A 22,035-nucleotide genomic window follows, 5' to 3' on the forward strand; every position below is an offset into this window, starting at 1 on the left:
ATTATATTTTAAAGTATTTTTTTAAAAGATAAAACCTATTCTATGACCACTTTGATAGCTCTGTCATTTTTCCTTTTATGAGAGGAACCCAACATAGACTGTCTGTAGAGTCGGGGTCTTGAGAGAGCTGCTGTGTCCCTGGGGTGGATGTCACCCCAACAGACTGCTTAGTTTGGTCTTCGAATATGACACTGGGCTAAAGAATTGTACAGTGGACAATGCTAGACGTAGAACTCTTAAAAGCCTTCTAATGAAAACATTCCCCGATCTGTGGCCCGCAACCTCTTTCCCGTGAGGCTGTCGTGAAACGGTACACAGAGCTCCTGTCCGTGAGCAGGGCAGCCCGACCCACCCAGAAGCATCTCCCGGTGAAGACTCATGCAGGCCGTCAGTGTGACAGTGCACAATGCCCCCATAAGTGCAGAAAAGGCGAACCCAGACACTTCTGTCTAGAACGAGGCCGAGACTGAGGCCGGCGTGCCTCGAGGAGTTGTCTCACTTCCTCTTACGTCGCCTTTGAAATTACCGTCTGTGCAAGCCGATTACTACTATACTTGCATGAATTTCCTTTAGCTCTTTGGGGGTGGGGAGCTGATCGGATACCTGCTATCAATAGCTTAAAAAAGGCAGGGGGTGGGGGGCAGAAACTTTCTGTGTTTAAGCAGAAGTTTTTTTAAAAATGGACCCATTCCTCAAGCTCCATTTGTGAAATGCCTTCCATGTTATTTGCCTTGTAGATTTTCATATTTGGGGTTAGAGAAGAGAAGATGCATTCTTATTTTGGCAGATGTGGGTATTTGGGCCGGGTTGAACCACCTACTACCAGAACTACCACCGGCAGCAGCAGTAACCCCAAGAAGGAGAAAAAGAAAAGCTATATTCTCACACTGTTGCATTTTGGGACATGACGAGTCTGTCACTAGGTGACAACAAATAGAAGGCCTGCCTCGCAGATGGTGCACACTCTAATCTTAGGAGGGGACGGGAACATCCACACCCAGCACTCTTAAAACGATCACAGGCAGAGAAAGCTGAAGCCAGAACCCACTAATACCCACTAACCCATTCATGAGGCACACCAAAATTCACAGCTCAGAAGGACAGATATTCCTCGTACCTATTCATCTCAGTACATGTTAGCTCTGTTCTCCCACTGCGCACCAGATTTGTCCCCTGACTTTGCTCCCTGTGGCTCCCGACAACCCTGCTGCGAGAGTCCCACTTGTTAAGAGAGAACAACGTATAGGATATGCAGCTCGGAATGTGTGGGGCACCTTAAAAATAGTTCTGAATGAGAAGTGGCCGAGCATGGGCACTGGTCACATTTCAGATATAAATGAAACCAGAGGATTGAGTTTCTAGAGCAGGAATCTCAAAGGGCTCTCTTCCCCAACTCCTCCTTTGATCCCTTAGTCAACGACACACATGAAGCATTTGTGACCCCTTATGCCCCAGCTGTGAAATACCAGCCACAATGGATAAAATGACATGGGGTCTTATGCCAAGTATATGCACACATGTGCTGACTTCATCTATGGCTTCTGGAAGAAGCAGTAACAAAACTGGCCAGAACAAAATGGAACTCACCAGAAAATGAAGTCCTCGTGGTAGAGGTGGAATAGAGTCTGTCTAGAGGTCTAGGTGTTATGTGAACACTTCCTCCAAATGTATGTGGCTGGATGCAGTCGTGTGACGGTAGAATAATTCTGGACCGAAACTTTGACCAGAGCATGTTTGTACTTTGTTTTTTGTAATTTGGAGTGACAGCATCCCAGCTAGGAACAGTTAGCTGTCAGGAGGAGTTTTAAGATTCCATGCGCAAAAACGGACAGTAAAGAAAAATAAAACTTCTAATAGACGAAGAGGACTGAGTTTCCGTTGTTGACCATACTCCACAGATGACACAGAGCCACTGTAGGTAAATCAGATGCCCCAGAGAAACAATGTCGTAGGACATCACGGGTCCTTTTCTGTGACGCTTCAAAGATGTGGCTCCGACAGAGGGACACATTTTTAGTCAAACAATGCTGAAGTATGAGGCTCATATATTTGTTTGAAATAAAAACAGTGTAGGGGCAACTGGGTGGCTCAGTTGGTTAAGCGTCTGACTCTTGATTTCGGCTCAGGTCATAAGTGTTCATGAGTTCGAACCCCACATCGGACTCTGTGCTGACAGTGTAGAACTTGCTTGGGATTCTCTCTCTGCCCCTCCCCTACTCTCTCTCTCTCTCTCTCTCTCTCTAAAAAATAAATAAATAAACAAAAAAAAGTTTATGTACATTATTTATTAAAATTTGTTTTAATGTTTATTTATTTTTGAGAGAGAGAGACAGAGCACGAGTGGGGAGGGGCAGAGACAGAGAGGGAGACACAGAATCCAAAACAGGCTCCAGGCTCTGAGCGGTCAGCACAGAGACCAACGCAGGGCTCAAACTCGGGAATGGTGAGATCATGACTTGAGCTCAAGTCGGACACTTAACCAACTGAGCCACCCAGGCGCCCCTGTACATGACTTATTAAGATTAAAACCAAACTAACTAGTTTGGTTTAATACTATAGAAACTAAATTAACAGATACTTGATTTTCTTAAAAGGGTTGATTAGGATGCCTGTTTCAACATCTAATAATATTGAGCTTCGGGCTAGTATTAGATGTATCAAAACATGAAGGATTTTTACATTTTAAATGTATAGACTAATGAGTAACTGAAAAGTAAAGCTGGGAGGAGAGTAGCCTGGGTCACCTGAAAGCACTCCTGTTCAAAATCCCTAAACTGTCAGAAGGGATACCCCATGAGGGCAGAGATTTGGGGCAGCTTTATTTACTCCTAAATCCCCAGTACACTGCCAAGCACTGTAGGTGCTCAGTAAATATTTGTTGAATAAAGTGCTGCATAAAGTAGGGGCGCCTGGGTGGCTCAGTCAGTTAAGCGTCCAACTTCGGCTCAGGTCATGGTCTCACGGTTTGTGAGTTTGAGCCCCACGTCAGGCTCTGTGCTGACAGCTCAGAGCCTGACGCGGGGCTCAAACTCACGGACCGCGAGATCGTGACCTGGCTGAAGTCGGACGCTTAACCGACTGCGCCACCCAGGCGCCCCTCAAGAGAGTTTTAAATAAACATTAAAAAAAAATTTTTTAAGTGCTGCATAAAGAATAAAATGCCGTTTTAAATATGTAGCTGAATTCCCGAGAAATTTGGGGAAATCTTCAAGGGTTGGAACTGATTTTGGAAGAGAACATTAGAGCAGTCTCTGGCTTTTGGGTGAGCTTGTTAGGGGGATAGTTGCCAGAATTGATTGGTAAGCCAGAGCCTTGGGTTTTAATAGCTGCATGGGGACAGGACACAGGGCCTTGGGTCCAACACAGGCAGAGAAAGCAATGAACCAGGGCTCCAAAGGGCTGCACATTGTGTAGGGCTCAACTGGACAGACATCTGCCTGCTGGTAGAGGGAAGCTTATCGACCAGCATGAAGTCTTCCTCACATAACCATAATGAGAGCCAGCCTCACCAAGATTAGGCTTTGAACTGATTGTCACCCGGTGGCCTAGGAATCCCCAAGGAAAGGAAAGTTTATGTTCTGTTGCTGGCTTCCGCACACACACACACCATCTGGAGGCACATGGTCAACCCAGGTTAATACAAGATCATAGCTACCCCCCACCCCCACTGATTTTAATGTAACTGTTTCCATCTCTAAAAAAAAAAAAAAAAAAAAAACCGTTTCTTTCAAAAATAGTAGCTTTGATTTCTCTATTGTTGCCATTTGGACACAAAAGATAGGCTGTACCAGTAGGTAGACATTACCAATGAGAAGCATGAAAAAAAAAGATTCCTTTGACTATTTTTAACCTAAAATGTAATAAGCAGAACTTTGTGCAGCTCCTTGTAGGCACTGTGTGCAACTGAAAAGGCTGAGACAGTGTTTCTGGGCACCCCCACCCCAGTTATCCTGAGCATCCAGCCTACCGCTGCCCAGGAAAGAAAAAGGCATTCTGGACTGAGCACGAAAATCTCTACTAAGAAAGCGTATGAGCAAATTAATTATGCAGCTTAGAACGAACCCGGGCAGTGAATCTCAGAGACCGACTCGTGTGAGGCGGTCACGTTTGACTCGATCAGAGTTGCCAGCTCTGACCGCCCCGGCATTTTGAAAACCTGCTGTGGTAGCAGAGACTAATTGGGTCTCAGCCTGGTTGGTGGGTACCATGGTGGTCGAAGTTCGGGTCACAGGCACCGCGACGCACCTGTCTCCCAGGAGAGAGATGAGGGCGTCCAGGCTTCCGTCACAGACGACACAAGAGCCCAGGGCAGGATCTTGGGGGAGCTGCCCCAGACTCACTCCCCTGCTGCAGCGCCCGCACGTGCTGTGTCGCTCCGTGTGTGTCCCCGGTTTGTGCAGATGTCTGTCCTGCGTCTTCACGTCAGGCAGAGTCCTCGCGTCCACTAAACCCCTTCCTTTATCCCACCGATCAGCTCAGGGGCCCCCCTGTTTTACCTGAACAGAGTGTATCGCTAGAAGAGCTGCAGGGTCAGCTTGCACAGGCGGCCAGACTGCATCAAGAGGAGACAGAGAAATTTACAGACAGGATTCGTAAGGTAAATATGTAACGCGATTTCAGCACAACCAGGTCTCTGACTGCGCAGCCCCTGGAGGCAGATGGCAGGATGTATTTGAGAGAAAGCTGTCGTGCACAGGCTCCTGGACTCACGGGGCTGGAGGATCCTCCACTGAGCGGCCCCTCAGACGTCTCCTAAAGAGAACTGTCTGCCTTTCTCTTCTAGAACGTGCTTTGACTGTATTTACGCTGTGGTCTGCGGGAAGTTCTTCCGAACATCGAATCTACCTTTTCCTGCAGCCATGGCCAGCAAAGAAAAATCAAATAAGGGCCTTCATGCATCTGGACATGAAAAGTGTGTCCATAACTTTTGTTGTCCCGCAGATTTGTAAGCTTTCTCGATGTGGTAAGCTTTCTGGTAGAAACTTTAGCAGCTCACCCTAAACGGTTGTCTTCAAAAACCTGCCATTAATTGAGCTGCGGCCTCATTAACTCTTCTATTTTCGAATAACCTGGCTAATCATCCTTTATCTGTTAAATCTGTTACCAGAGTTGCTAAGAGAAAGGATTAGCAGACACGGGCACTTATTTCCTAAATAACTTACTTTCCCTTTTTTTTTTTTTTTTAACTGCACCAAAAATCATGTTTGAGAAGTGAGTCCATCCTGGAGATGCAAAATGGCAGTTCCCCGGGTGTGCCTCGTGGTTGGATTCAGGGTAGAGGAGTGTGTTGCAGCTTGGAGGGGGTGAGAGGTCATCCAGGCTTGTTCAGAGGGAAAGGGACAGTTTTTCCTAACGTGTCCTGAGGGCAGAGGACCGACCCTGAGACTTGAGAAGTGCTTGGCGTCATGGGACAGGCGGAGGCAGCCAGGACGTTTGGGGAAGTCAGAGTCTGGGAAGGAACGTTGGCAGGAGGCTGCAGAATAGCGGACAGAACAGCCCCACCCCCAGTCGCCCACCCCCCGCCCTCCCTGGCCTCCATTGACTAACACTCTAGAACCTCTGGCATACCTGCCCTGAGCTAGGTGCTCTGCACATCCCGAGTTAGCTTCGCTTTGCGGCCTAGGGTGCTGAAGCCTCCCCAGTTGGTCGATGGCCTGAGATAACACTGCAAACGGTGAATGTCCAGTGTGGGAGGCTGCCCCTCTCCCCGCTCTGTCCTCCTCTTGTGCCCACGGGGCAGAGAACCCCTGGAAGGACTCTGAGGCTGCCAAGGTGGTGAATTAAATCACCACTATTTTGTGTTATCGCAGCTTGAAGTGCAAAAAAGATCCGGTACAACGACTGGCCACGCAAGTCTGTGCGCAGACCCAGGACCTTCCCAGAGCTGCTTCTCTTCAGTGGCTTTAAGCACATGGGACACATAGGCATGGACCTCAGGCAGCCATTGTCGCATCCCCATGGTTTCTGCGCACGAATCTAGCACTTTAGGAAAGTGAGACAAAACAAAACTCACTGCCTTGATCTTTGGCCCAGGGGGCGTGTTAAAGCGGGAGAGGACAGCTCAAAACAAGGCTGGCATCCTAACGCTTGTTTTTCGGACTGTGGAACAGAAAGTTTTCATCCCGTCTATCACTTTAGCTACTATTGATATTATTCTTGTGCCCTAATCTGTGCAATAAGATTTTATTCACACCCCTTGGCTTAGTCATTATCGACATAATGATGGTTTATTGCTTGTAAGGTGCCTGTACCCATGCTGAAAAGCAGGAACTTAGCATAGCAAAGGGAAACACTTCCTTTTCAGCAATGCTTTCTTTCCCTAAGGGTCACTCATAACTGATAGGAACGTGAAGTCCTAAGTGTGGCAGCAGGTTGTCAGATTCTTGTTTGCCCACCACTGTATGCAGCAGAGGACCTCACATCTAGAGAAATCCCTGCTCCCCGACCTGCCTCGCCCGCCTGCTCTCTGCGGGCCTCTCCGTCAGCTTGGCGATCTCCACCTTCTGCTGGGGGTGTGCACACCAGAAGGCTCAGGAAGCCAAGGGGAAGGATCTCCACCTACTCCCCCCTTTACAATCCCAGCGTGCCTTTGTGTGCAAGCCCACATCCAGAGGGCACATGGAATCTGCATGGAAATCAGCTGCAGGTAGTGCATCCAAAAAACCATTTTCCTGAAGTTTAGAGACCACTAAAAACACCCCGAGAGACTTGACAATGAAAATCGATTATAACCCCTTACTTTGAAATTGGGTTTGCTTCTGAATTGGAAAACCCTTGAGGTTTTTATAACTAGTACATGTCTCAGGGAGTTTCCGTGTTTCACGTCCCAGGTGCAACATGGTAAGGATTGAACGGCAGTTTGCGAAGACTTTTGGTTTGGCTTGGGTGGCAGGTGGGAAGAGCCACTGTCACACTCTCTCCTTTTTTCCATTCAAGATGGAGGAGGAGCACCTCTACGCCTTGAGGTGGAAAGAGCTAGAAATGCACAGCCTGGCTTTGCAAAACACCCTCCATGAGCGAACCTGGAGTGATGAGAGAAATCTGATGCAGCAGGAGCTCCGTTCCTTGAAGCAGAACATTTTCCTTTTCTACGTCAAACTCAGGTGGCTGCTGAAGCTCTGGCGGCAAGGGAAACAGATGGAGGAGGAAGGCGAGGATTTCACGGAGGTACCTCTGCCCAGAGCATTTGTTTTATTTGCGTCCGTTTTGTTCTTGCCCCCCAGGCACTGCTGTCCCTCTGCCTTCTACATACAGAGTCACACTCTGCCATTTCACATTATTTTATCAAGTCCAACGCAGGCCATGGAAATGCAACAGGTTGCTGAGTTATACATTAGACCAAGAATCCCGTGCTGTCCTTTGACCTCGTTTTTGTTTTTTTGTTTTTTTAAATAAAATAGAGACAGCATGAGTGGGGAAGGGCAGAGAGAGGGAGACACAGAATCCGAAGGCGGCTCCAGGCTCTGAGCTGTGAGCATAGAGCCTGATGCGGGGCTCAAACTCACAAACCGCGAGATCATGACCTGAGTGGAAGTCGGACGCTTAACCAACTGAGCCACCCAGGCGCCCCTTGACCTTGTTTTCAGAGTCCTGGTCTATGACTCCATCGTGCAGCACGGTTTTGCTGCCATTTCTTTTGCCGCTCATCTATGGATTCATGGACATTGTCACCTGGAGTCCCTTCCCATCTCTCGTTCCGCCTTGCTGGTTTGTCCAACCTAGCTCTAAATCTTTCTCTCTTCTTTCCGTTTGGTTTTTGTTCCTAAATGCTAGAGCCCGTTCTGCCAATGCCGTTTTATAAGCTCCAGATGGGCCAGATTTTTGCTGCCCTCAGAATCTGTGCACGTGCCTGTTCCCTCCTGTGCCTCCATATTCCCAGATTCATCCCAGAACAAGGACAGAGCCACTTCCTTTCTGATTGATCTTATTGATTAAGCCAGTGTGACCTCGAGCTCTGCAGGCTCCTTCCAGCCTTGCCTTCTGATGCGTGCAGGGCTGGGACCACTGAGGTTCTGAGCATCCGCACCCGTGACTCCTGTGTCAGGGGCTTCAAGGCATCATAAGTGTCAGTTTCCTTTAGACTCCCAGGAACTTTTTGTCTGCTTTTACTTTAGTGAGCAGTGTATATAGTTTGCAGTCATCCTAGGAAGGGGAAGATACTTGGATTCCCTCTCCTCCAGGAGGGAAGAAAGTCTTCCAAAATCAATTCAACCTGCTTCCAAAGAGCCATGACTGAGAAAACCATCATTAAGCAAAACCTAGAAGTAGTTGTAAAGTCTCCTTCTCATCAGTCCTTTGGAGTTTCTCCTCTAGTTTGTAAAACCATAACTTTAATGAATAATCATTTATAAATCATAGAATTTGTCATTGCCAAAATAACTTACAGTAAAATTTCCAATCTTTGCTGACCAACTGGGCACCCGTTATGTGCTGTTCAAAGGAAGAGGGTTGGGGCACCCGGGTGGCTCAGTTGAGCATCCAGCCCAGGTCATGATCTCATGGTTTGTGTGTTTGAGCCCTGCATCTGGCTCTGTGCTGACAGCCTATTAGGGATTCTCTGTCTCCCTCTCTCTCTGCCCCACCCCCCCCCTCAAAAATAAATACATAAACATTTAAAAAATAAATAAATAAATGAAGAAGGTGGCCAGTGAGTTCATGAAATGGGCTAAATGAGCACATTTGGGAAAAGGCTAAGAAGTCAAGATTTGATAAGCCATAAAGTGGAGAATTATCCTCAAACAATAAAAACCAGGCTGCACAGCAAAGGATTTGGGTGGAGCTGTGATTATTGTCTCCTGCTGTTTTCAGAGTGAGCATCCAGAGACCCTCCCCAGGCTCGGTGAGCTTGGAGAGCAAGGGGACCCGAAGGGGGACAGCCCAGACCGGGACGACAATGGTCCAGGCTGCGGCTTTTCGATGGGAGAGCATTCTCCACACTCCCCTGTGCAGATTGGTGACCACGGATCGCGGCTGCAGCCTGCGCATGGGGGGCAGCTCCACAAGCAGGTGGGTGCCGAGGTCCCAGCCCCTCATTCTACCCACATGTGGGAGAGGAGACTGCCAGTCTATGTCTGTGTCATCTTTTTTTATGTGCTGGTGTTCCAGGGAGCAGGAAACTCCTCTGGCTGCCTGTGATTGCCTGGTAGCTGCATTTGTGCTAGAAATTGTATCATTAAGTCTTTTATTTCAGGGTCAGCCCATTAGTTTGTTAGGCTTACATGTATACACAAGGACATAGTAGGATCAGATCAGTTGCAGAGGTCAGCAAACGTCCCTGAGAAAGAGAAAGGGGGAAATGTTGAGCTGTGTGTAGAGTGATCTGTGGCTTTACAGAGGTTGACCATTCTTCCCAGGAAGAGACAGTACTTCCTGGGAAGACGGTACTGGCCACAGGAGTGCAGCGCCCTCCTCGTGGCCAGAATATACAGGGCTTTTTTTGTTGAGGTTTAGCTGAATAGGCATCAGAAACATCACTCATATGGCAACATGATGCATAAGGAGGAAAGAGAAAGTATTTTTTTTAATCCTAAACATGTATAAAGTGTTTTAAGTTCCTTTTGGGCCACTTGAAATAAAAATATTTGATGAGACTTAAAAAAATGAAAGCATGGGGACGGACGCCTGGGTGGCTCAGTCGTTGAAGCATCTGACTCTTGATTTCAGCTCAGGTCATGATCTCGCAGTTTGTGAGATAAAGCCCCACATCAGGCTCTGCACTGACAATGGGGAGCCTGCTTGGGATTCTCTCTCTCTCTCCCTCTCTCTCTGCCCTCCCCTGCTCATGCTTTCTCTTTCTCTCTGTCAAAATAAATAAATGAGTTAAAAAAAAAATGAAAGCACATTAAAGTGAGGTGGGATTTCAGTGTATAATGTGAAATAATTATTAACTATTGCCAAATGCCACGTCTTTTAATTATTAAGCAGGTAGCCCCTGCTTAATAAACCAAAAGGTAGTGTTCCTGCCACCCAGATTTTTCACGCTTCTGTACAAAACAGCACGTGTGTTGGGTTTAGAGTGTTGAGACCCTAGGAGGCATCCAGCGTTAAAGGCTTTCTGGACTGAGTCCTTTCTGACCCTGTGTTGCTTCTTTGACAGTTCTGCAGGGCAGAACCCAAAGCCCCACGCCCTAGACCCCTGGCTCTGGGGTGAGGGGCAGGGACGGGTGGACCCAGAGCACAGCAGTTACCCCGGGTGTGGCTGTCACCACTCAGCCGCTGACATTTGTGGGCACTCCCTGTGCACTGGACTCCACAGCTGCGGCTCCTCCCTCAGCCCAGAGCCACAGAGGGGTCAAGTGGGAGAGGGCTGGCATCAGATCTTTGGCTCAAATCCAAATGAGGAAAAGGAATGATGTCTAAGCACAGTCCTGAGGGATATGTGTGTTTCCCTGCGTCGGCTTTCTCTCCACAGTCAAATCAGATTTTCACAACTGAAGAGCTGTTTTCAGCTCTTCACCCATCCGTCCTTCATTTTCCCTGAACACTATGACTCAAGAAAGAGATTATACTTTCAGATGAACGTTTAATTACAATTATTAGGAAGTTTGTCGTTATGCCAGTGTCCCTGGGGAGATTTTAGCTCATGGAGTGAGTTTTTCCAGCAATTGATTTGGTTAGAAAATAAAATACTCCTTTGCGAATAATCCTTTAAAACCTACCACTTGTATTATTTTTAAAAGAGATGTTGTCAGTCCGTTCTACAAAGTATCTGTGATTAGCCCAAATACATCTGTTGATTACTACTTCGCCATAAACCTGCCGCATCTGAGATCGCGCGTTGGGTGTTTCCCACGCGTGCATCCAAATGCTTAGGAAAAGGGAAAAAAATGTAACACATCTGGTTTTCGAAACAATTCTCATGGAAAATTTTACCCTTGGGGTGGGAAATAATGCAGAGTCACTCAGCTGGAACCTCACGTTCAGTGTACTTCAGTGTCATCTCGCTTTGCCTCGTCCTTCCCAAGCTGATTTCCTAGGTCTTCCCCTTGCAAGAGCTAATCACTTTGTACAGTTTGCGCTAGAAGCACACGGGGGGCCTGCGGGGTAGGGTGCCGACGGGCAGAATCAGGACTGCCTTTAATGGACCCGTCTGTCCATAGCAGTTAAGTGCACAATGCCGTCCATCCGAGGACAGAAGATTAATGAGCTCTACTGTACGACAGCTGATTGCCTGGGAGTGAACATTCTCAGTTAGCGGATCTGCCTCCCTTTCGTGGCATGGGTATTAGCTGGACAGCCTGCCTGCAAGAAAAAGAACACGTGTCTCAGAGAGCCGCGCCCTTTGCAGAAACCCTGAGATCCTGCCAAGGTGATAATCAGAACGGGGAGCGTGGCCTGACTCCTTTCCCAAGGCTATATTCCCAAGGAAGGCAATTTCCCAGGCCTCGGTCTTCGCTCTGGGTCGTAGTGAATATTCTCACAGCTGCACTCAGTAAATGGCAAAATGCATCATGTCCAAAGAGGTAAAATGTATCGAGTCAACTTTGGGAATAATTCATAAAAAATTACCAGGTTGGGGTGCCTGGGTGGCTCAGTCGGTTAAGCGGCTGACTTCAGCTCGGGTCATGATCTCAGTGTTCATGAGTTTGAGCCCCGTGTCAGGCTCTGTGCTGACAGCTTAGAGCCTGGAGCCTGCTTCAGATTCTGTGTCTCCCTCTCTCTGTGCCCATCTCCCTCTCCCACTCTGTGTCTGTCTCTCAAAAATAAAATAAATAAACGTTAAAAAAATGTTTTTAATTATCATGTTGGAAAATACTCAGCTGTGTGAATGTTCCCTGTTAACTGATCTTTAGTCACACGACTAGTGATCTAGTGGCAGGAACCCGATTGTCCTCAACAACAGAAAGCACTTTTAGCTCACCTGGTCTTCTGGAAGAACTGGAAAACATGCAAGATCTTATTGGATAGCTCTCACCTAGTTCCAGGAAGCTTGCCACTATGTTAAGCTTTAGAGACCTAAGGCTTCATATGTGTTGTATATCTACTAGTAATTCCCAAAATCAAGATTTTTAATGCAAGGGGATTAACAGTGCCAGAATTGTGTGGTTCTAATAGGTAATCGCCTGTGAGTCGGATTAATTTATTCAAAGAGAAGTCACTTTTTCTTCCAGGGATGTGGCATAATATTCTTTATTAAAACATCTAAGTATAGGGGCATCTGGGTAGCTCAGTTGGTTGACCATCCGACTCTTGATTTCGGCTCGGGTCATGATCTCGCGCACGGTTCATGAGTTCATGTGCTGACAGTGCAGAGCCTGCTTGGGATTCTCTCTCTCTGCCCTTCCTTGCCTCTCTCTCTCTCTCTCAAAATAAACAAACTTAAAAAAAAAAAAAAAAGCATCAGGGCACCTGGGTGGCTCAGTCAGTTAAGACTCCAACTTCAGCTCAGGTCACGATCTCACGGTCTGTGAGTTTGAGCCCCGAGTCAGGCTCTGGGCTGATGGCTCAGAGCCTGGAGCCTGCTTCCGATTCTGTGTCTCCCTCTCTCTCTGCCCCTCCCCCGTTCGTGCTCTGTCTCTGTCTCAAAAATAAATAAACGTTAAAAAAAAATTTTTTTTAAAAACCATCTGAGTATAAATATAGAGAACCTGATTTAAAACTCAGAGCAAGGGGCGCCTGGGTGGCGCAGTCGGTTAAGCGTCCGACTTCAGCCAGGTCACGATCTCGCGGTCCGTGAGTTCGAGCCCCGCGTCAGGCTCTGGGCTGATGGCTCGGAGCCTGGAGCCTGTTTCCGATTCTGTGTCTCCCTCTCTCTCTGCCCCTCCCCCGTTCATGCTCTGTCTCTCTCTGTCCCAAAAATAAATAAAAAATGTTGAAAAAAAATTAAAAAAAAAAAAAAAAAACTCAGAGCAAGATCTGATGAAATTATGTTTCATGTTAGTCTCCAACCACAGCTGGTCACTTAAGAGCCTCCCTTGGGACCCAGCTTTAGGACCAAGTAGAATCTGTTCCCCTGGACCTTTGTCACTCACTAGTCCAGGACTCATTTGGAGCTTAGGGCCTTCAAGAGCCATCCTAGGTAAAAGTCAGTGCCTTTGGCTCCCCGGGCCTCCCAGACTTCGACTCACGTGGGTACCCACTTTTCTGTTTTGCCCAAGATGCAGGAACTTTCCGAAAGAGCACCTTTGCCAGACAGGGCCTGTATGTCAGAACTGTGATCTGCTCTTTTTTTTTTTTTTTCACATTTATTCATTTTTGAGATACAGAGAGAGACAGAGCACAAGCGGGGGAGGGGCAGAGAGAGAGGGAGACACAGAATCTGAAGCAGGCTCCAGGCTCCAAGCTGTCAGCACAGAGCCCAACGCGGGACTTGAACTCACAAACTGCAAGATCATGACCTGAGCCGAAGTCGGACGCACAACCAATTGAGCCACCCAGACGCCCCCCCCACCCCTTTTTTTTTTTAATAAGGAAGCTCTCCTCTTGAGCCTAATTTTGTATGTTGTACCATGGTTTATTCTGTGGACTTTGCAACTATATAACCTCACCTAGGAGATAAGCAACTCTATAAAAAGAACCAGACTAGGGGCGCCTGGGTGGCTCCGTGGGTTAAACATCTGCCTTCAGCTCAGGTCATGATCTCATGGTTCGTGGGTTCGAGCCCCATGTTGGGCTCTCTGCTGTCTGTGCAGGGCCTGCTTCGGATCCTCTGTCCCCCTCTCTCTCTGCCCCTCCCCCTACTTGCTTGCTCTCTCTCAAGAGTAAATACATTAAAAAAAAAAAAAGAACCAGACCAGAGCTTATAATTATGAAACATAATTCATGTTTGCTGTGTGTTTTTGTTTGTTTCTGTTACTGTGCAAATAGCACAGATGCAGGAGGGGAAGAGCCACAAATGCTGAAGGATACTCAGGAAAGGACTCTCTCAGTCCCCATCCCCCCCCCCCCCCCCAGTGTTAGCCATCCATGGTCAGCAGTTTATGACATACTCTTCTACGTGTGCAACAAACCCTAAACCTCACTACTAAGTGATTTCTTCACATCTGGCCACTTGATGTCCATCAGACCTGCCCCGGTTTCTTTGAAGCCTTTGGCTGGTAACTCTGGGTTTATAACTTACTGATTACATGTCCATCAATTCCTTCACAAACCCACGTTTATTCTTGGGAACCTCTCTGAAAATTACAGTGACCTGCAGCACAGAGCCCACGTGGCCCGGATCAGCTGCATATTCTCAACCAAAGGACAAACGACTTTTTTGTACAAACATGAATTTCTCGTCTCTGTAACCCTCCATCAGAGATTATGTTTTCGTGGCCGGTCGTCAGTGACGCCTTCTCTTTCATCTGTGGGAGGATGGTAGTTTTAGAAAAGAATCTTAAAAATAATCCAAATGGAACAACGGAAGTAAGAACGACAAATGGCTTATTAATAGTAAAATGTTGTTGGATGTGTAAATGTATCCTTTCTGTCTGATCGCACAGTAAAGGACTTGTCTTGGGACTCTTGCCGGTAGAGGGGTTACTTTACTGAATAGTGTATGAGGTGTCCCTCTTTGTAATTACGAAATAGGACCTATGCCTCCCTGTGTTGGGGGTCAAGGGCAGCTACCACAGCATTCTAGCACTCCCTGCCTGTGTCTACTAGCCTAAATGAATAGGAAGTAGAGGCCATCTGGCATTCTGTGGGTGGGCCCTTAGCAGCAGGTCAACAGAACAGAACAATGTATCTGTTCCAGTGTTAGATTACACTCATCTCCAGCATTAATGGCTCTGATACAGGCAAAGTGGTTTGATGGTAGCTTAGCTCTTTCACAGAATTATGAAACACATATCTTAGAAATCTTACGCAGGAACGATTTTATCAAATAGCTGGCATTGCATCACAAATATCTTGGTGTGTTACCTTTCTCAGAAACTTCCTCTTCACTTTCCATTAATGCTTATTGTAGATTTGGGTGGCAGCCTTAATTAGCTGAAGCCCAACCTTGAACCTGGTATAAAGTTTAACACTTTATAGCACAGTCCAGCTCCTGATCCCAATTTTGGAATTATTGTAAGGCTTGCCCAAAAGAGATGAACTTGGAAGGGTTCAAATGCCCTTAGCCTAAGGAAAAGGAAATGGTGGAGCCATTTTATTCCTGCTTTTTTGTAAGAAAGCCAACAAGCTGATCTTGAAGAGATTGAAACGTTGGCCTTTTTCATTGAAATTGACCTATGCTTAACAGATATATAAGCTAAAAGGTTGCATAATTGGGCCCCTGGCACAGAAGTTTCCGAAAAGTCTGTATCCAGGAAGACTTTCACCCAAAGACCTCTAAACGAACCAGAGAATCTTGATTCCATTCTTAACCTGATTAGGATCATCTTTTTACCCAAAACATTGCCCAGCAAGGGCCACCGCGGGAAGAAAAAGTAACACAAGTAACTTTAAAGCATTCTTTCAGGATGGCTCACTAATATTATTACCTTTGATATGGAGGATGGAAATCGCTCCTAGAGATTAAGTGGCTCTCTTAGGCAACGTTTCAAAACAAAACAAAACAACAACAAAAACCTGGGTAGAATATAATGTCAGAATTTAAATATCTTGGCTCGGTTTGTCCAGCCTTGGGTGGGACAGACCTGGATTGCAGTCTGTGTTCTGCACTTCCTAGCAGAGAGAGCCTGGCAGTTCCTTAGTTGCTGCGTGTTCTGGTTCCTCGTCTGTAACAGGGAACGTGACGGTATGCACCCAGCACTGATGCAAGAAGCAGGTAACATCATGCAGGTGAATGATCAGCATACCTGATCTTAGCACACCCTCTGACCCATTAGAAGCAATTAGAATTACTCTTCATTACTGGGTTTGGGGCTTGGGGTTTTTGTTTGTTTTTGTTGTGAAAAGTTGATAAGCATCAGGCCCATCTGGGTCTTGAGAAGTTTTTTCTTGGACATCAATCGTTGGCGTTGTGCACCAATGGCCGAGAGCTAGTCTGGCTTCTCGCCATATCACATGCTGCTCCTGGGTGATTATAATAACGAGTATCAATGACATTGATTCTGTGGACTCTCCTGCTCCCTTTGGCCACCTTCATCCCAAAGCAGTTTTTGAACTCCTGCCATGATGATTAATATTCTACTGGTATAACAGCACATTATGTTGATCACTCTGACCCAAATGTGCATGAAAACATTAAGGCTTAATTTTATTTAATCTGATATTTGCTAATGGCAGCAAGTACTTATTTCTAGAGGAACCAAAATTTCAGTCTGCAAAAGGACTATTAATGTGACCTGCTTTCGAGGACCACAAAGTTCCGGTCCTAATGTTGTCAGAGGCATTTAGTGCGGGGCTAAGAACCCTACAGGCTGGCTACATTCACAAAGTGGGGTTTGTAGGGAGCTATCCATTACATACAAGAATTGATTATATAGTTTTCTGCTTTTTCTTCCACGAGCATGAGATGACTACTCAGACTGGATCAAACCTCTTACCATTAGGTTATGCTTAAAATGCTTAGACTTAAAAAATAGTGATTGTTTGTTTTTTTGACAGAGAGTGAGCAAGCCATGAGTAAAGGAGAGGGGCAGAAGGAAAGCGAGAAAGAGACAGAGAGAGAATCCCAAGCAGGCTCCACGCTGAGTGTGGAGTTCCATGTGGAGCTCGATCCCATGACCCTGGGATCATGACCTGAGCTAAAATCAAGAGTCAGACACTCAACTGACTGAGCCACCCAGGAGCCCAAAAGTAGTAATGTATATATTTTTTAAATTTAAAATCCAAAGATGAAAATCCCAAACGAATCTACCGTAAAATATAAATACATTTTTTCAAAGAAATTCTGTACTCAGAAGGATGTGTATTTCTGAAACAAAAAAATCGCAATACCTCTTCTCACTCACCTGTGCTTACATAATTTTTAAGTACTTTTGGTGTCAGGTTGATTTATTATAGTTATTTATTATAGTTGTACATATATCCTGAGCAGCTCGCTGAGTATAGTGGTAATTTTCTTACCTTCAGGTGGTTGGAAGGAATGTGTAGGATTTTTAGAAGGTTCTCTAGTGGCTGAATCTTGAAAATGTTAACTGAACTGTACCCTTCATGGCTTCAGTCTCAGGGCTACTAAAGTAAAAACTGGTGTTCAAAGAAAGAAAAATGAAAGACCAATAAACGGTAACAAATAGGCCTTTTTCCACCCAATTGAAAGTCTACCACATATAACTTCAGACAACTTACAGGGAAAACTGGGGAGTTTTCAGCAATAAATTTGCTAATGTTAAGGAGTTTCTCTTTTCTTTTTTTTAAATGTTTTTATTTTACTTTTGAGAGAGAGTGAGGGGGGGGGGAGGGGCAGAGAGAGAGGGAGACAATCCAAAGAAGGCTCCAGGCTCTGAGCTGTCAGCACAGAGCCCGATGCGGGGCTCAAACTCACAACCCGCGAGATCATGACCTGAGCCCAAGTCAGAGACATAACCGACTGAGCCACCCAGGAACCCCAGGAGTTTCTCTTTTCTAACTCAACTTCATTTAAATCCAAACATATAGCCAAAGTATCTTAAATTCTTCCCAAATGTGGCTGACCATTTTTATCTATGTGCACATGTGTTTAGGGGATTAACTAGTTTTAGAATCACGACCGACTCTCCACGTGATGCAGGAGAGCTGGGAGTAGTGAGCGTCCTGCTGCCCTTGGCATGAGAGGTTTATCAAGCAGGGGGGATTTGCTCTGAGAATAAGGGGTCCTGTGTTCCCAAAGTCGAGATGGTCTGCATCCAGACAGAACTGAGAGAGCTTTAATTCTACCTGCCTCATAAATGCACCAAACAAGATTCCCCGGAGACAGTCTGGAAGCTCATGATGCACTTAGTGTTTTCTGCCCAACTGGAAGAGAGGAGCTCATGGGGCTTTTATTATCCAGGTACCATAATTGATTCAGGATTTAATGCACTTAGACAAACCTTTCTGGTATAGTGTCCGTGCCAAAATGTACTAAGATAGCCAGCATGGTTTTGAAATGTGCCTTCAAAGGGCAGGGTGGATTTTAGAAAATATAAAATCTCTAAGTTAGGTGTAAGCAGATTAGGGATAAAAATCCCATTTTCATTTATGAGACCTGTTTGCGTACTTCCCACAGGCTGAGCACTGTGTGAAACACTGGAAATCAGGAGTGGGTAAGGTTTTGTCTCCCGCCCGCCACCCCTGTACTTTACCGTGGCGGTGGAGTGAGTAGGGGCGGCACGAGAAAACCAGTAGGTGCCATGGTTATTCATGCTGTTGGTGCGGCAGAAAGGAGGGGCACAGTGATTCTATCTCAGAGGACCACGAGGAAGCCTTCACGAACAAGTTAAGCGTTCACTTTTGGCTTTGTTTATGAAAGCTCAGCATGCCCTTCCCCACATGGCCATACTGATCCATACAAGCCACACAGTATGACCACGCTGTGCTTATAAGAGACACAGAGCCTATTTTTTTATTCCCTTCTGGTTCAGTGGCTGGTATTAAAATGACAGAATATGTTGGTGAGTGTTCAGATCTTGCTAGATCTGCATCCCCAGTCACAGCTTTGGACGTCTGAAGTCACATGTAGCGTCCTCGCAGCCCCGGCTTCCGGGTTCCCCGTGGCCTCCTGCAGCTTCCTCCCTTCTGCTTCTGGGCCTGGAGGACCAGCCTGAGTGCCAGCCTCCCTCCTATTCCGACAGGCCCTTAGGAGTCTTAGCCCCAGGAGCCTGACAGACGGCAGCAGGGGGACCCCCTGGCTGCGTCCCACTAACCGTGCAGACTTCGCACCTGCTCTGCATACGCCCACCGCAACAGCCCCTTGGACACAGCCCGGCACCCCGTTGATGCTAGGCTCCCCTCCTCTTCGGACCTAAAGAAAACCCTGGCACGAACTGGCAGACCCGACTCCATGTTCCCCCCTGCAGGTGGTGGAAAACCAGCAGCTGTTTGGTGCGCTCAAGACCCTGCTGGAGGACCTGCACGCGGAGCTGCGGGAGGACGAGCATGCGCGGCGGCGGCTGCAGCAGCAGTACGCCAGCGACAAGGCCGCCTGGGACGTGCAGTGGGCGGCGCTCAAGTGCCGCCTGGAACAGGTACCTGCCCGCGGGGTCTCCCCTGCCCCAACTGTGGGGCCTCCGTTGTCTGGGCCAGGTGGGGAGAAGGCACAGTACCTCGGATCCAGGGTGGTCCTTGTCCAAAGAGATCATCGACTCCGAGGCGAAAGCCTGGAACAGCTGCAAGCTCGCTCGGTCGCTCACTCGCTCTCCTTAAAATTCCCAGCCTTGGGGCGCCTGGGTGGTTCAATCCGTTAAGCGTACAACTTCAACTCAGGTCATGATCTTGCAGTTTGTGGGTTCTGTGCTGACAGCTGGTAGCCTGGAGCCTGCTTCAGATTCTGTGTCTCCCCCTCTCGCTGCCCTTGCCTGCTCATGCTCTCTCTCTGTCTCTCAAAAATAAACATTAAAAAACGTTTTTTTTTTTTAATTCCCGGCCTTTCCGAGACACCTTCGTCCCCCTTCCCAGTCCCTCTCCCGAGAAGGAAACACAGTCTCCACTGAACGCCTTTGGCCAGTAGCATTTATTTTCCCATTCTGCACTGAACGAGGCGGTACTTAGCCCCATCGAAGGATGGCCCAGCATGAAGTGGTGATCAGAACACGCTGACACAGTTCAGATAGGAACAAAGAAAATGCAGATTGTGGCTTAGTTATCTCTGGAAAAGGAAAACATGTGCATTCCTTTAGATTTCTCCAAATACTGAAAAGAGCTTGTAGACCTTCCACTACGTGCCCTGGAGGTCTGATCAGTTTCCGTGTCCTTATCTCCCCTGGAGGAAATGGAGGCCCAGAGGAAGTGTCCGGTCTCAGATCATGGAACCTTCAGTGCTCAGAGAACAGGGTCCTGCCTGCACCCTCCCAACAGAGCAGAGACTCTTTGGAGATTTTAGACCAGGGCCATGGTTGTTAAGGTCAGACTTCTCCAGAAACATTCTTTTCTTAAGTGTTTTCTCCCTGGAAATCCTTAAAAGCAATGTCACCTCCTGCCCAGGGTCTGCTCGCTCAGGTTGTTTCTCCAGATCTCTTCCAGCCCCTTGATCATCATGGGAGGAAATCTGTGCATCTTTGATAATCTACTTTCTAGGCCCTATTTTGAGGCAAATCTTAAACTAATTAAAATTTTATATGAATTGGCCAAGTCATGAAAGACAAAGAAATTTTCCCAGAATGGAGACATCTTCCAAATGGCCTTGATAAGAGATGAAAGGGCCTGTCATGTCAAAAGCAAACAGCTTCCCTGGTACCCACAAGTTCAAATGCATTGCCAGCTGGCCCAAGGGAGCATCGCTATCAGGTTCATAGCCCTAGGTAGAGCAGAGACACAGCCTTCTCTGCAGAGGAAGCAGCAAAGCAGAGCAAAACCAAAGCACCAGGCCAGGCTGGCGGAGCTGCTGACCCAGTTATGAATCCTGTCTACCTGCCCGGTAGGAGATTCTTACTAGATGCTCTGGTTTATCTGAGTGCACAGCCTGAAGCGTCCGCACTGGAGGAAAAATGAGTAAGGATGCTCTTTAAGCCTATTTTAAAATATGTTTGTGGGGGAGAAAGCTAAATATTTTCAAAGATGTAAGTGTAGGTGTAGCTAAAGAAAGGAGGCCTAATCTTTGAGATGAGCCAATTTCAAAATATTTCATCTTTGTTTTAGAGAAACCTGGCATCCACCCACACGTGTGCTACACATAAAGCCTCTGGAAAAGTCAATAACACTGAGAAATAAAAATAGGACTTCAAACCTAGAAGCAAGGCGGTACTAGGTAAAGATTCATCTTCCACCCAAATCGTTGAAGAAGTTTCTGACACATTTGCAACCCAGGAAGCAGTGAATGCAGGCAGAGGATTGTTCACTTATAATCCCCCCGTCTTTACTCTCTTCTACTTAAAAGCAAAACAAGTGAATTCTATCAAAAGTTAAGTATTTTCTCTCCGTGAAGGCCATGTGGTGTCAATGCCCATGTCTGTGATTCCTTCACTTAACTCCCAACTCAGACCTTGTTCTAGATGCCATCAAATAAGTGTTTCTTGAAGGGGCTGTCAGTGCAGTAGGAGACCTAGACAAGGGCGGCAATTTGTAATACTGTCATAAGTGTCCCACGAGGCCTATACGCAGTGCTGCTGGGGGGGGGGGGGGGGGGGGGGGGGGGGGATGCAGCGCCCCCCCCTCAGCCGGAGGTTTCAGGGGGGGGGTGTTCATGAAAGTGCTGCTGCTTAGCATAAGTCTCGGAAGATGAATAAGAGTGGGTACATGGGAAAAGAGAGAAAGGATGTTTCAGACAAAAAAAGGCACAATGAAGAAAGGAGCATAGTACATCTGAGGAGCCGCACCTAGTCAGGTTATGAGGGAGAGGAAGAATGTGCAAAAGATTGAAACAGAAATCCGGACTGTATCACGGAAGTAAAGCATTTTGGATTTACCTTTGCAAAGATTGTCCTGACTTCAAGGAGGAGGATGGATTAGAAGCCCAGTAGAATTGAATAGAGTAACATGGTTCCATCCATAAAATCCGGGGGTCTGCCGAACTGGAATGGGGAAAACATTCACTAATCTTTTGCTAAAATGTATCATGTTCTGCAGCAACAGTAAACTTCCAGTTCCTTCCTCCTGTCCTCTGCTGTCGTTGCCCCAGTTTACTTCTACACTGTTCTGTAAACACACATCACGTTGCAACTGTTTTTGCTTTAGGCACTCAGTAATATTTTAAAGCAATTAAGGGGCGCCTGGGTGGCTCAGTCGGTTAAGCGTCCGACTTCAGCTCAGGTCATGATCTCACAGTTTGTGAGTTCGAGCCCCGCGTCGGGCTCTGTGCTGACAGCTCGGAGCCTGGAGCCTGCTTGGAATTCTGTGTCTCATTCTCTCTCTGCCCCTACCCCACTTGTGCTCTGTCTCTCTCTCTCTCTGTCTCTCAAAAATAAATAAATAAATAAATAAATAAATAAATAAATAAATAAATTTTTAAAAAGGGGAACATGAGTTTGGGAGCACCTGGGTGGCTCAGTCGGTTGAGCATCCGACTTCGGCTCGGGTCATGATCTCACGGTTCGTGGGCTTTGCACTGAC

The 22,035-nt window shown here is 46.9% G+C and overlaps 1 protein-coding gene across 2 annotated transcripts in view; it reads left to right on the top strand.

Moving 5' to 3' along the window:
- Window positions 1-22,035, top strand: part of MTCL1 (microtubule crosslinking factor 1) — a 129,615-nt gene that overhangs the window by 85,965 nt on the left and 21,615 nt on the right. The window contains exons 7-10 of one of the 2 annotated variants that reach the window (XM_049620414.1): window positions 4,475-4,597; window positions 6,937-7,167; window positions 8,809-9,006; window positions 18,849-19,016. In XM_049620414.1, the coding sequence (XP_049476371.1) occupies window positions 4,475-4,597; window positions 6,937-7,167; window positions 8,809-9,006; window positions 18,849-19,016 (720 nt within the window). The remainder of the gene's footprint in view (window positions 1-4,474; window positions 4,598-6,936; window positions 7,168-8,808; window positions 9,007-18,848; window positions 19,017-22,035) is intronic. The other variant, XM_049620413.1, reaches the window with a different exon arrangement.

This window comes from Panthera uncia, assembly GCF_023721935.1.
Source record: "Panthera uncia isolate 11264 chromosome D3 unlocalized genomic scaffold, Puncia_PCG_1.0 HiC_scaffold_8, whole genome shotgun sequence".
Taxonomy (NCBI): domain Eukaryota; kingdom Metazoa; phylum Chordata; class Mammalia; order Carnivora; family Felidae; genus Panthera; species Panthera uncia.